A 16,171-nucleotide genomic window follows, 5' to 3' on the forward strand; every position below is an offset into this window, starting at 1 on the left:
TAATTTCCAGCTTATAATAAGTTCAGGAGACAAAGGAGCAAGTTAATTCACACTATATAAAGCCACAATCAGGCTAATCTCTTCAACATGCCAATGAAATGCAAACAGGACTCTCCCAATCACAAGAGCCTAAGGGACACAGAAACAAAAGCCATGTGCTGTCTTAAAACCAACCAACTCTAAAGGACATTTTGGAAGAATTTAGGAAGTATGACTATGAACCGGGTATAATGAGAAAAAGGACCGACGATTAATTTGAGATGTAATAGAGTATTATTTACTATGAGGGGAAACATCCTATTTTTTTTTTCTTCAAGAGATGGGTACTGAAATGTGGGCATCTAAGAATATGTAATAATTTACTTTCTTCTTCTGCAAAAAAAGAAGTAGGTACGTGTGCATACACATAGACCCACATATATATATAGTTCAGAAAATCAACTTCTCCATATCCCCATCAGTGGGAAGTGAAACTGTTTAAAGAATAATCACTTGAAGGGATTTAGATGAGTCTGTTCCAGCTGCCCCCCACACCTCGGTCTGGCTCTAGCATCAGGGACGTGCCCAACGGCATGGTTCTACAGTAGATGCTGCCTATACAACAGAATGCTAAGATGGCGGCTTTCCAGAATCCCAATGCTAATGCGGGTCTGAACAAACGGTCTTGAAGAGCTCTTTCCCTAAAGTAGTAGACACTGCAAACATCCTATTCTTGTACTAACTCATGGGCACCACAAAGCTCAACCAAGGAGGGTCACCAGATATGGGAAGAGCCTTGTCTCAAGGACACAAGCACAGCAGCTCATACAGGTGTCGTTAGAATCTCTCCCAGAGTCCATCCCCAGAGTGGGAGGCAAAATCATTTCCTAAGGGGGAGCCCTGACCCTGGTAAAAATGTAATTATTAACACTGGTGCTCTGAGGCCCCAAGACCTCTCTGTAGGTAGAAAAGTCACAGGTGAGAGGTAGAGACTAGAACAGGTGAGGAACGGGGAGAGACAGGATTAACCTCTCTCTCAGAGAGAGAGGTTAGATAGGACGAGAGCTTAGAGGATTTATTAGTTAATATAACTTGATAATGGAGGATTTATTGCTTAGTAAGGGCCAGGAGAGGCAACCCAGTAGTATAGTGGGACGTGCAGAGGAGGAAGAGGAGAACCAACCAGAAGGACAGATGAGGGTGGAGGGGGAAGCAAGCAGATAGGAGGAGACATACTGAGCAGGAACAGGGAACAAGAGATAAAACATAACAGCACCACGGGGAGATAGATGAAATCTGAAATGGCAAAGCAAACAGAAGGACAGAGGGGGCAGGAAGTAAGAGAAAGACAGCTGGTCAAAGGTTGAGGGGGCAGAATTTGGAAGAGACAAGAGCTGACTGCATCCCTCACGTGTGCACTCACAGAAACTCATACAGTAGGGGCTCCAGGGGGAGGGACGAGGACCCAAGGCAGGCAGAGAGCAGAAGAGAAGAATGGCAGAGCCGTGGCGTGGAGGTGTGGAGGAAGGAAAAACAAAGTCGGGAATGAGGAAAGTGCACCTTCCACAGGCACACCAGGGGATTCGTACTAGTTAACATACGACAGGCATGGCATGACGAACCTTCGACGGCACATTCCAGAACTGTGGAATTGAAGTGTACCACAGGAGAACAAGAATGGTCTAGACCAGGCACCATTTCTGCAGCTGGCCTGAATGATAACTTATCTTACACAAATGCCTAGAACGTGAGTAAGAATGTGACCTGTTATATTGAGAAGACAGAACTGAAGAGCTCTTGGATCTTCCAGGCATTCTGGGTGAAGCCAATCAGCCCTGGGGGCTCCTTATCTTCCCCACGGCCCTGCTCTCATCCAGTGGCTCATGCTTTGTATGAACCGGCCTGAAGCTGCTGACGACTTTCAACCCACTCTTCTGTCCACCCAGAACCCACACAAGAGGCAAACGCTGGGTTAACGTGATTAATGTAGACAGGAACCTGGCTAAGTACTACAGAAAGTGCATTTTTTCAGGCGCCTGATTATCTAGATTGCTGACTGCACTGACTACATTAATTCAATGATTGCCAGATCTTCGCTTTCTTTCTGTTAGGCGAGATTTAATCTAGAGAACTAACAAACCTCTCTAGGATGCAAATCTCTCCCAGGACCCACGATTTTGATTGACAGCTCACAGAATAATTTTGGAATGCATGCAAAATGAGACTCACGCGATTTCCATGCAAAGGCAAACCTATCCATCAACATAATAGTGGCTCCCAGAAAGCAGTCAAGGTTCTGTGTCTGGAAACTGGAAACTGGGAAGTCTGACGTGTTAGAGGCCATAGTCGAGCGTATTTTTTGTTTGGAGCTTTTAACGTGTGTAGGTGCTTTCTAGCACATGACAAAAAGATCAGAAATTTGTATGAAAAGTTATTATTCCAGGATTTCGAATTGCAATGGAGTCTCTGTTTGAGATGTGCTGGTCTGCAGTTTGGTGGGAGAGATGGGCTGGTAAAATCAGAGTCCTCGAGTCCTCAATCTGCTTTTCGAACAGAGGACAGTAAAAGAAATACTCTCCCTGACTCATGATGCCAGTCCCTTAGAATATAATGTAAGTGTATGAGGTTGGCACGAGTTTACACGCTAAACTTCTTCCTGGCTGGAGCGAGAACCGATACTGTACGTGAAGCCCAAGAATGTGGAAGCTGTGGGTGCGGAGCACACGGAGCTAGAGAAAGATCCAGAGGGCCTCTTGGGTGTGGGTGAATACTCACTATTTGGTAGAGTCAGACAACTGATACTCTCGTCGTCGATCATAGCATTCCTGGATTCCAGGATCATTCCACAAACTCTTGATTGCATCTACGTATGGATTCTCAAAAGCAGACACCTTCTCCACGTCGACTTCTCGAACCAACTGTGCATGAGCCTGTCAGAAACAAAAACAGTTTTATCTCCCTCCTTTCTGTCACTGAGAACTGCCTCTAGTTCGTGTATTATACCGTGCACCATTGAGATCTTCCTTCATATGCTTTTTTCAAACTGGTTTATCAAAGTCTTGTTCCTGCTCCTGCTTCTCCCCCCGCCCTTACAGAGAATCCAGTCTCAAATCTTTCCCTAGTAGAGTAAACCTTGAGGCTACTTGAGGTTGACTAGAGGAAGACAGGGAAGACAGAGTTTGGCTCCCATCAGAACAGTGAGGCTGTCATGTTACGCATATGAGCATTCCTGGTGATTATCAGAATCCTAAACCAATGTTATTAAAGAGAAAACGGACAGGAATAATCATTCCCTCTGTGTTTATAGTTTACCATCATCAAATACATAATCTACCCAGCCCTTGAGTGTTTATGGCTTAGCAGAGACTTAATCACACTCCTCAACTAATAGGGCTCAGTTTCTATCGTTCCTTTTCAGGATAGGGTATAAAACCCCCAGAAGAACAATTAATATTAATGATGTGAAACACAGTAACCATTCCCCCCCTCCATTCCAATACATCCTCACTGCCAAAGTATTTATTTCATATCTGCCCTGTTGACATTATCAGATTGAGAATTTTATTAAATTTTTTTAATGAGGAAAAAGGACTTTGTTGTTTCCAGCATACAACATTCAGCAGGAAAGAGGTAAGGAGATTTAAAAATTTTTTTCAGCAAGATTGATATCAAAATACTGTATGGTCAACCCTGAAATTAAACAAATTATACCACTGCCTAAAATCCAGTCAAAATAGGGTTCATGGAAGTAATAAATCACCTCCATAACTTGCAATGACATATAGTACATTAACATAATTACATAAAATATGCATGTGAATTATACATACACATAAATATGCAAATAAATATAACTATCATGGAAATTGAAGGTAAATAGCTGATAACATATTTATATACTCTTACTTGCAGAAATAAAAATTTTCAAACTAGGTTAGTGGATGGGCATCATGATCACATGATGACCTAATTATTCATTTCAAAGAGTTTTACGCAGATGGAATTTTAAGACATTTTTAAAATAAGTTTAATCTATGTTAGACCCTGTCTGCTTCCCAAACTTCACTTTTCTTCTCTTCCAAGTGGGAAGAGCCCCATATCATTAGACTAATCTTGACTTAAATAAGGTTTCTAGAAGCCCAACATGAGACTGAGGAAATCATCTTTCTTGTTACCTCTGTTCTGACCTTGCACAATCTAGTAAGTGAGAAATTCTAGCTCTGCTCTGGACCCCAATCTTGGAAAAGGGATCCCTGTAGTTGCTTTCTGTACCTAATCCCCATCCAGGCAAACTGGCTTGTTATTCCAGCAGCAAACCTGTCAGCCTGGAGTCCTCTTTCTGGGTCCCACGCCAAGTGGGCTTACCTTAGTCAAAGGTCCTGTCCAGCAGATATATGTCTCAAACCTCTGCAGGTGTACCTAATGTCAGAGTTTCAACCCCTGTCTTTCTGCTCTTCCTCACTGAAAGTTCCAACTTAGTGTCCTGAGATAGAACAATGATCACATCCTTGGCATGATCCTAAATTAGAGTCCCTTCATTATACGGTCCTCGAGAGGATTCTTGTGGTCTGGGGAAGCAGCTGGGTACAGAAGCAGGGGTCTACAAGTATGCCTTCCCACTGGATATACTCTAAAGACAAGGTTTTGATCTGACTCTACTTCTGATAACCCCGGGTAAATTGCTTACTCTTTCCAAATATTATTTCTGGTGGGGAACATTCTGCCCCACCGGCCTCAGGCTGCTTTGTACTGTGTTACAATACAAAGTGTGGTCATTCTCGAAAGGTGGCGTTACACGGGAATTTGAGAGAAATGCACATCCTCTGATCCTCAAACCTGGAGCATCAGAAACTCTGGAAATAAGGCTCGGCAATCTGTTTCAAGATTCTGATGCGTGCAAAAGTTTGAGAACCAATGCAAACTACAAAGCACACAGATGCTAGTTGTTCTGATCATAATTAATTGCCTTGCTGGCCAAAAATTGTTATGGGAGGCTAAAGAGAAGAGGCTCACAGAGGCAACAGTCATGACAAAGCAGATGTCTTAAGAGACAGGAAGCCACGGAAATGACTCCCATGGGCTAGATACAGGCAATAGGGAGTAGTGGGGACTGCGGCATGTTATGAATACGTTCCCTAATTAAAGACCGCAGCTGCTGCTTAGCCCCAACCAAATGCTACCATTGGCAAGGTGGGCCCGTTGTTGCCAGCTCTTCCGATTTCTCAAGGAAGCCAAAAAAAGAAAGAAAGAAAGAAAGAAAGAAAGAAAGAAAGAAAGAAAGAAAGAAAGAAAGAGAAAGAAAGAAATGAATCTAGGTTTTCCTGTGAATTATCCCTAATTTTAGATCTTGGCAACCCTATAAAAGATACATAAAAGCTAGTTCGGGGCCACTGATTTGCAACATATGTTCTAAAAGATTCTTTTCTATTTGCTTCCCTGGTAAGCTTGATCAATAACACTGTCCCACACGAGCTAGAATACAGTAGCCGGCTACTGGCGAACACAGAGCAGGTGATTTTCAGTACTTTTCCACAAGAACACTTAGACAAATGATTATACGATCCATAGGAAGAAATGGTGGGACTCTCACTCTGAATAGGGTAAAAGCTACGTGGTAACACGTGTTAGTATAGGTACTATTTCTACAACGCGTTTGATACTTACTACCCTGGGCCAGTCATAGCATTTGGAAGGAGTCCTCTTTCTGTGTCTAGAGAAGTTGGCGTCTGCCAGAGAAAACAGCTTCAACATACCAGACACTTTTCACTATTATGATTAAATGTTTATTGGACCCCAATGAAATGCTAGGTAATACAGCAGTTACAGAACTAGACAGCGTTCCTGCGGGGGGCTGGGGAGGGCAGTTCATATGAATGGCAACCAAACAAAGCACAGGATTATGGGCTCCAGGAGTAGGAACAAGACAGAATATTTGCATTTCCATCCTTAATTTCCATTGACTGTAAGGGCATTTTAATTGAGACAACATTGTCAACAGTGTATAGTTGTAACTTTCCACCAAGAGCCGGCTGCTGTAAAATGAGACTACTTTCTATTGCCAGAAAACTCTTGTAATTTCCTCTCCTGGTCTATTTCTGCTTGCTTTTACTTACAACTGGAATGCCTTCCCTCTTCCTTTCTGTACCTCCTTTAGCTTTTGCTCCAGAGCTATATCAGAGGCTACCTGCCACAGGAAGTTACTTCTGATTGTCTGCCCCTTCAAAACAAGAGTTATCTTTGCAGCCTTTGTACCATGGAACGTCTGTATTTTGTTTTATGTTAATAGTTACATCTTGACTTACTCCCCTTCTAGACTATACAGTGAGCAAAGGACTGGAGGTTACAGACTTTGAGTTCGTTTGCGGGCCCATACAAGAAATACTTGCCTAATTTAATTGCACTTAAAAAGTACGCAGAAGCTCAATGCCTAGTCCTCCAAGTCAAAGTCAGTTTCTCAAGGAACTCTTCCACCCATTACTACTCCCGTATAACTACACAATCCTTAGCAGCACTTATTGGAGTAAATGGTGCGCATCTATGTGTGTGACACCCATTCGTGTCTTCCTCCACGCTCACAGCAGAACTTCTAAGACAGGCTCAACGTGGCTCGGGGCCTCGCAGCATGCCTGTCACTTGGGAGAGGCTCAACAAATTTTTGTTGGATGCAGGATGCAAGGAAGGAAGAGTAGAAATTGTTCTAACCTTGCAACCAGGACATCTAACTTCCAGTCCTGGCTTTACCCATGACACTAACTGGCCATTATCTTCACTTAGGGGAAAGCCCATTACTTTTTTAGAACTTCATTTTCCTGGTCCATAAGATGATGCAATCAGACCAAATCACTTAAGGACTTACCTAGCCACGAGCAGGAGGATTGCGAACACAGAGGAAACGCATCTACAATGCAGAGAGCACCAGGGAGCATGTCATATCATTTACTGAAACAAGAGCTCACTATTTCCAACCAGCGCCAGAGAAAACAGGCAGATATAGTAAATCTGTACATGAGTAATGAATGCTACATGGGGACTGAGGAAGCAGAATTCAGTACAGACACAGAACAGACAGGGTGTCAGAGAGAAGGATTTAGCTGGCAGGTGGAGGTGAAGACCCAGGTTGCTTCTAGGTGGGAAGAGTAGATGAACCGTGGCTTGGTAGACAAGATAAACATGGCACTTTCTGTTAAATGTGAAAAAAACAGTGTAGTGAGGAAGTTTCATGCTGACTCTTAATCCAAATTAACCTCCACAGGGAACGCAGCAGTGCTAGTCTCAGCTTCGAACCCTAACTCAGAAGGCAACCTCCACCATCTTTGGAAGAAAATCGCTCTCAGAAAACACAGGTCATCGCTTGGGTTTCATCCGGGGCAGAATTTCTAAGTCACTTTTCCTGCCTCTCGGGCTTCATTGTTTAATTCCATCCTTGCTGTTTTGGAAAATGACATCCAAATATAATCAACTGTAATTTGCATTTATATAAGAACGTTCTCTGAAGTTCCCTAAGTTATTTAAAAGTATGACAGCATTTTTACAAAATACACTTCGAATTTTAAAATTGCTTCTCCAAATGTCCCCAATGAAAAGTAAATCCTCTCAATTTTTTTTGTAAAAAGTATTCGGTATGTGGAAAGAGTATTTTGTTATATGTGAGAGTAGGAACTCTATTTGTTTTTCCTTATTTGTCCAAATGTCCAGTGTAATTAATTGTGAAAATCACAAGTAATTATGCAAAATTACGTAATTATTCATGAAAAAAAGCCTAACTCTGATGAAAAGGAAAGAATTCATTTTTTTAAGAGGTTTTATTTATTTATCTGCCAGAGAGAGAGCAAGAGAGCACAAGGTGGGGGGGGCGGGAAATAGAGGGAGAGGGAGAAGCAGGCTCCCTGCTGAGTTAGGAGACCCATGTGGGACTCGATTCCAGGACCCTGGGGTCATGACTTGAGCCAAAGGCAGACGCTTAACCAACTGAGGCAACCAGGTACCCTGAAAATTCATTTCTGATAATATAAATAACAATTGCAGCTGACTGCTGGTTTTCTTTTGAACCCTGTACACAGAAAAGCAAAGTAGGTATGAGTAAATTAGATAAACAGAATGCAAAGCACAATTCTATTTCATTTTAAGTTATAGTTGAACACACTGCGTAGAATTACTTAATGATGAATGCTCACTTTCAGAAATCTTAGCAAGCTGGAGGCAAGCCTTAGAGGAACACTGTGAAGACCAAGGAGCTACTCTTAGGGACTCTGGCAGAAGTCGAGGGAAAGACCGCATGGAAACCACAAGATATGCCAATGTGGTAATGTCTTGTTTTCACGATCCAGTGGTCATAAAATTCAGGTAAATCTTGGACGTGTTGCTATTTCCATGGTCACTTCAGCAAAGGGGCAGGAATTGCGTCCCCACCATGGTGGGTCTCACCCTGCCCACAAAAGGGCAAGCATTCCAATGGAAGAAAAAAAAAAAAGGATCTTATAATCACTTTGGAAGGCTTTTTAAAAACTCATTAACAGCTTGGGGTGGCTTTTGGCTGGAATGTGACACCTAGTCCGGTTCCTACAGTCCCGAAGGAGAAAACCAAGTGGTGCCTTCCACATTTATGGAAGCGTTCAGACACAAACATTCAGCAACTCGTTAGGGGCTGGCTGCTCTGCTGGCAAGGGTGCCCGACACACACAGAGGCCCTCTGACTTCGAGAGTCTAAACCACTGAGGAGTCTGTTTTAATTCTGAACCAAGGCTCACATCCTCTCATTCTTGTTTGTCCTTGGTGCTTTTTCCATGTTCACATTTGTCTCTTAAAAAACAAAACAGAATGAAAACACAAAACAAACAAACCAAAAAAACCACTGCAAACTCCTCAATAAATTGTGTGTTGTGTGTGTGGGGGGGAATCCCATGCTTTTTGTTTTATTTTCTTCCATTCTAAGGAAAGTACAGAGTAAAATAAGGGACTCTGGGATGGGATTTCTCTGTTGTAAACTCACTTTCACACAGCAGGAAAAAAGGGGATCTCTGGCAAGCAAGCTATTTTAACATTTCTAAACCTCTAAGTCCCAATCTGTCAAATGAGGGTAGAAATAACATTGACCTTAGGGGGATAAAGGACAGAATGCACAGAAAACTCTTAAAGGCAGAGCCTAACGCCTAAAGCTACCAGTTACTGAAAAAGTGTAAGAAAAGGAAAAACAGTACAGAAATCATAAACCACGGCGCACACACCAAGAGCTTCTGTGATGCTGGGCAAGTCACCTAAGCCTTAATTTGCTCACATGAGAAGTAACATTTCGCAGGTCACACTGGATGTTGGATCTCCAAGTCCTCAAACTGGCAAACACCCCTCGGCATATAATTTCCTACAGAAAACGTGGACGGGGACTATCACTTCCCAGACCACTTCGCCTTCTCTGACTTCATCCCTACCTCAACAGCTGACCTTCGTTAAGGTGCATTAGACACAGGGTGACAGTTGTTGTTGATACATCTTTTTATGACCGTTACCGCATCAATGACAGAGAGCAGCAATGTCATGCTGAGCTCCCTCCCGCTGGCTGGGTTCACGTGGCAAAGTGACTCAGTCCCACAGAAGAGCCTCTCCATGCTTAGGATTCAACGCATTGCTCAGCAAAATTACAAATTACTACGTGACACAGGCTTCTCAAGTCCCTGACGAAGATTATAAAGTCTGTGTGTGGAATCTTCCAGAGCTAGGAATCCACAGGCTCTCCTTTGCTAAAGTGCCCACTACATCCCTCTTCACCCGGGTATGGAATGGGGACTACAGAAGCTTCACTGAGTAGTCCAGAGAACCAGAGGGGGAGGACGAAGGTCTGAACGATAGCTTGCGACCAAACCAGGCTTCGTTCCTGACTCTCACACACCAGCCCAGTGTCTTCAGGTAGGTCACTCAAAGTTCCTGAATCTCGGGACGCCTGAGTGGCTCAGTCAGTGAAGCCTTTGCCTCCGGCTCAGGTCACAGTCCTGGGGCCTGGGATAGAGTCCCGCATCCAGCTCTCTGCTAAGCAGGGAACCTGATTCTCCCTCTGCCTCTGCCCCTCCCCTTGCTTGTGCTCACTCACGCAAATAAATAAAATCTTCAACAAACAAACAAACAAACTTCCTGAAACTCAAGGGCCCCCATCTAGAAGATGGAGAAAAGAACTCACTGAAGGACTGGTGAAAAGAGGAAAATGCCTAAAATAAGCATTATAATCACCAGGAAATATTGTGGCCTCTCAAAATTACCATTAATGAATGTTGATTATTTCAAAAAACACTTACCTGTCATGTGTCAGGCAATGCACTTGACACTGATAAAGCAGAAAATTTGTGTGAAATAAAATGTTCTAAATAACAAAATATTACATAAGTCTACTGTCACATACTACTCTGGTTTCATTAAGACTACAAACTGACTATCCCATTATTAAGCTTATTCTTTTATCATTACATTTTTATTTTTAGTCTCCATTACGGTGTTCACCAACGCAATTGAAGTCGATAGGCATCGACCTTTTCCAAAACACAGCTGCTAGAAATATTGTCCTTTTTCTGGTTTTGCTTCACTACCAGCTATACCTGCTTATAAAATGCAATGAATTTCTTCTTGGTGGAGGAAATCTCCTTCTTGTTGATTTTATTTTATTTTTTTAAAGATTTTATTTATTTATTTGACACACAGAGAGAGAGCACAAGCAGGGGAAGCAGCGGGCAGAGAGAGAAGCAGGCTTCCTGCTGAGCAGACAGCCTGATGTGGGACTTGATCCCAGGACCCTGGGATCATGTCCTGAGCGGAAGGAAGATGCTTAACCGACTGAGCCACCCAGGCACCCCTTTGTTTAAAATATTCTTTTTCGTGGGGTGCCTGGATGACGTCGTCAGTTGAGCATCCAACTCTTGGGTTTGGCTTAGGTCATGATCTCAGGGCTGTGGGATGGAGCCTTGAGTCCGGCTCCCCACTCAGTGGGGAGTCGGCTTCAGATTCTCTCTTCCTCCCCGTCTGCCCCTCTCACTCATGTGCTCGCTTGCTCTCTCAAATAAATCAATCTTAAAAATATATATATATTATTTTTTTAAAGGACTCAGTATCTTTCTTGGCTCTATCACCAAAATCCTGTGTAAATATTTTTGTGTTTTGTTTTCTGCTCATCATTGTCCTTTTTCGTGTCTCTCTGTCATGTCATGATCATCAGTACCAATGACACTGTAGGTCAGATGCTTGAGGCAGCATGATGTAATATACAAGAAGTAGCTTCAAAACATATGTTGACTGATCAATTACATGATTCCATTAAGAAGAATCTTGCTCTCAGCTCTGTAAAATCTTGGGATGCAATATAAAAATCATGCACAGCTGAAATGTCACAGTATGAATGTGTGTGCATATCCACACACACCTTATGACTACCACACACAAAAAAACCAGCTTATTTCCCAAGAGTTTATACAAAGTCACAGTGATAAAGAAGAAACTGGACAGGGAGATTCTTTTAAGGATATGCATATTTATCAAAATAATGAGGTATGCCTGTAAGGTTGCTTTCAAAGAATATTTAAGGAGCATTAGTTACTCTAGATTTTAATGGCTGTTTATTTGAAATATGGGTTCTAAGATCAAAGTCACATTACTGCAGACAATGAGGGTTATACCAAGTTAAACAGATATCTGTACTACAGAACTCAGAACCTTTAATAAGGTAATGGTGCAGGAGCCTGGGTGGCTCAGTCAGTTAAGTGTCTACCTTCAGCTCAGGTCACCATCCCTGGGTCCTGGAATTGAGCCCCGTATCCGGCTCCTGCTCTCCCTCTCCAGCTCCACTGTGTCTGTACTCCCTCTCTCGCTCTCTCATTCAAATAAATAAATAAAATCTTAAAAAAAAAAAATAAGGTAATGGTGCTCAGAATCCATGAGCACAGGCTAGGCTTGGAGATATTACTGTCCTTCCCAAAGCTGGTAGCTTCTTTCCCCTCAGGTAAGGTGATGGGGCTGGTATTCTTATGGATCACATTCTGCAAAACTGGGTAGACACAGAGACTTGCACAAACAGACAGAGCTTGGTTTTATACAAGCCAAACAGCCAACGGACTAATTCTCCCCTATTCTGGAATAATAGGTAAATGCCTGCTTTAGAGATTCACATCCTCTTCATTTCTGAGATCACATTATGCCTGTGGCTCATTTCCTGATATTATGTCTCAGAAGAAACCTAATCATTTTAGCCCTCTGCAATGTCTGTGCTCCTACAATCTTATTAACCAGAGGACTATGCTGCTGCAGGGTTGGGACTTTGTTTCACAACAGGAGGAACAGATAAAGAAGATTCCCCTTTCTGGCTTGGTACTCTTGAACAATGCTGAAAAAAATTAAAAGAACAAGCTCCCTTAACGAAGCATTCCCAGATGCTCCTGGCAATTCCAGAATCCTGCCCTGGAGGGTATAATCTTTCTGGGACATCCACCGTGAAGCCTGCCCTCTGTACCTTCAGAACGTGTGCGAAGGAGAACTGAAAGGCTCACAGTCCCAGGATCTTGCAGATGGAAGGGATCCTTCTAGAACACTTGTTTCCATACCTTTAACTCAGTAAGAAACCCTTCCAGTAGTAAGAAGGTTAAAAGGAACTGCAGCAACGCTGCCTACTTGTTCAATGAAAGAAAGTAATGACACATTTAGAGCCTGAGTAGGAAGAAGGGAACGGAAATTAGAGAAGCCACACATCTCATTAGGTATTTGGGGGGGAGGGACTTAATATTAAGTTATATAATTTGTCACTTTGAGTAAGAACCCAAATTTCAGAAAGATTATGGGTAAGAATCAACTGTAAAAAGCTACTTGGAGGGGCGCCTGGGTGGCTCAGTGGGTTAAAGCCTCTGCCTTCGGCTCAGGTCATGATCCCAGGGTCCAGGGATGGAGCCCCGCATCAGGCTCTCTGCTTGGCAGGGAGTCTGCTTCCTCCTCTCTCTCTGCCTGCCTCTCTGCCTACTTGTGATCTCTGTCTGTCAAATAAATAAATAAAATCTTAAAAAAAAACCCAAAAACTACTTCGACAAGGGGTGAGAAATTGGTAACTCTCTAGTGAGAATATGAGAGTTTATAGTCTACATGTGACACTTTTGAATATGAAAATTGTCAATGTTCTAGAGCTTTGAAATATTTAATTTATTGACCAACAAATCAGTTTTCTTATATTGGTACACTAAAATGTTTTCAAATATAAAACTCTTTCTAAAAAATAAAATCTTTATGTACCCACATCGATTAAAGTAAAAGAAAATGAGCAGAAGGATTTTTCTTGATACATTCATGCATTTTAGTCATGTTCTTAGCCATATCTGTTCTAACATCATGTCCCTGACATTTTTCAGAAGATTATATTTTTCAGTATGGATACATTATATAATAAACTATTTTATAAAACTGCCTGCAATATTTTCCAAAGTTGCACTAGCTGCTTTAGGTTAATAAACTTGAAATCGTTAACATCTTCCAATTGGGTCCTTCTTTATAGACCTTAATATTTTTAATTCAGAAATATTCTCCCTTTGGGGGGCCGAAATAGCCAGTATTCTCCTACATGGGAGGTACTCTTAATTCTACTACTTTTCAACTGCAAATAAGTAAATATTTAAGTTCAAATATTCCACAGAACTCTCTTTTTGTATTAGTGTAGAATATTCCCCTATCACAAATACTTCAGAAGACAAAAGTCATTATTGGTAGATTATCACAGCTTGTTTGGGCACAAATATGACTTATTTGCATGTCGTAACTTATTCCAAGCACATTCTCTCCACAGGCCTCTCAGTTTAATAAATGTTTTACTGTACTGTGCTCCATCAGAAACTATATTCATATTCTTATCACTAAATACTTTCACTCTCAACAATTTTTAAAGAAGCAAAAGTGTTTACCATAGTATTTCAAATAACGATAGATACTTCTCTTTATCAGAATGAACTTTCAAAAGCTCCACTTTGATTGCCTGAATTAAAGGTGGGGTGGGGGATCAAACCAAAATTGTTTGCAAAGATTTTCTTCTGCTAAGGGAGTTCACAGATTCATAGCTACTGCTTCTTCTTCTTCTTCTTCTTCTTCTTCTTCTTCTTCTTCTTCTTTTTGGGTACATGCATAAGAAAACTTGGAATAAAAAAACGAGCTAAATTAACATGGATCACTTGATCTAAGTGAAAAGTCATGTTTCACAGAGTAATATAAAAATGCACTTTCTGCAGCTGCCCATGCTAAAATGTTATTTTGGGTACAATATTCTGAAAATAACAGCTAATTTTGGAAGTAGACGCTGATACTTCCTCAGCAGATCTGGGTCTTTTGAATTTTGTGTGCTTGCTGATGTCATTATGGTAAACATGACGGGTGCTAAATATTAAACGATTTTGTACAAGTTATACATTATTGTTAACTTCCTTGAGAAACAAAAATTCAACATTTAATTTTTTGTTAAACATATGCTTTCAGGTTGTTGTTGTTTTTAAAGCTTATTATGGCCAAAAAGATTTATTGCAAAATAAAAGCATTCTCCAAACATTAAAACAAATAGTCAACAGATTGCCACCAAACAATAAATGACAAAACCATCGAAGCAAATGCTCCCAGACCACCATGGCAAGACAGCCTGGCCTTGACCTTCCATACACTTCCAATTATATCTAACATAATTTCCCACTAACACTGCTCACTGAAGGTCTGGTATCTTAGTGGACCTCACAGCTTACAGACCAGCACAAAGGATAATTAGCCAGTAACAACCCACAGATGGTAAAGCAAACACACCAAATCCTTCTCTAACACCCTACTGGCTGGAAAGAGTTGGCTGTCCCGACTCACTCTTGCCCAAGCCTATACCATATTAGCATCGAGTGCCCACACGCTGCCTTTGAAAGGGAGATGCAGTGACACTGCATCTGGAAGGATTTGGGGAAAAGTTGGAACATCTTCCGGATTGCACGAAGTGTTGAAGTGAGAAGTCTGTTCAACTGTATGAACAGAATCTGGGAATACAAAGTGAAAACCCACCAAATCCATCCTGGTTTATTTTAATAAGAAGAATGCTTCCTTTTAAAAATGAGAAGATGGAACAAATACTAAACTGATGAGATACTGGGGCACCAGGTACAACCTGCAAGCATCCCCAGCAAGCCGGGACGTGGGATCAGCCCGCGTATGGTGTAGATGCAGCCTGGGGGAACCAAGGAGAATAGCGGTAATAAGTTGATGAAATGCAGACCTCCTTCTGGAGCACAGTTTTTTTTAAAGGGGTCCACAGCTAAAATCAAGAGCCTTCCATGGAACAAAGAAGCACATTTCCTACCTCTCGAGACCCTGGAGGAGATGGAACAACACTGAACCCATATTCCAAGAGGACAAGAGGCTACAGCCAGGTGGGCTACAATCTACCCCACACCATTGTCAATAAGAACAGGAGAGGACGTAATTCTTTATGGAAGCGAAGAATATTTTATCTCCCATAATGCCCAAATTAATTCTGTTGCGACAAAGACTACACCCTGGCCATCTTCCCATTACCTGGGTGGCCCTGAAGTAATGTGACCTAACGCCCAGCCCTCACACCCTGCAGGGCTCGTGTGATGCTCCTACTGCATGTCGTGTAAGGAGGCTTCTGCACTCTGCATAAGAAGAAGTAAGAATTACACTGAATCCAACTCCTAGCAGGGGGCATTTACTCGGTTTCCTCATCACGATCCATTAAAAATGTTGTGCACCGGGGCTCTTCCAATGTGTTTTCCCCTTAATGTATTCCCTAGAGCTGCAGTGACGCTGAACTTTGAATGCTCTGGTTGTGAGTTCCAGTCCACGCAGTTCGAATGCAGGGCACCAGGGCTTGCGTTAGGAACGGAATGGTCCCACATGGTTTGGCTTTATTAGGGGCTGAAATGACTATTTCAACGTATCATGCACTGTGGCCAAGAGCCTGTGTCTTCGGAGGCAAACACTGAGTTTCTCCCATGCTCCCACTGACTTACTTTAGGACCTCTCCAAGGCTCAATTTCCTTATTCCTAGAGTGAGGTTGTTATATAAGGTCACCACAACATTGTTATGAAGCTTAAATGTAATACTGTTCATAAAACAGCAGAGTAACATGCACACACTAACGGCTCAGTATACAGAAGCAACCCTTCATTTAAACTTCAGGTCTGATCCAAGGGGAAGGAT

At 42.1% G+C, this 16,171-nt stretch overlaps 1 protein-coding gene across 1 annotated transcript in view; it reads right to left on the minus strand.

Annotated features, from left to right (window-relative positions):
- LOC116873043 (guanine nucleotide-binding protein G(q) subunit alpha) overlaps positions 1 to 16,171 on the minus strand; it is a 300,399-nt gene that overhangs the window by 90,065 nt on the left and 194,163 nt on the right. Inside the window, exon 3 of the mRNA XM_032866683.1 lies at positions 2,755 to 2,909. Within this exon, the coding sequence (XP_032722574.1) occupies positions 2,755 to 2,909 (155 nt within the window). The remainder of the gene's footprint in view (positions 1 to 2,754; positions 2,910 to 16,171) is intronic.

The sequence above is a fragment of the Lontra canadensis genome, unplaced genomic scaffold (assembly GCF_010015895.1).
Source record: "Lontra canadensis isolate GAN:19392208 unplaced genomic scaffold, GSC_riverotter_1.0 scaffold31, whole genome shotgun sequence".
NCBI lineage: Eukaryota > Metazoa > Chordata > Mammalia > Carnivora > Mustelidae > Lontra > Lontra canadensis.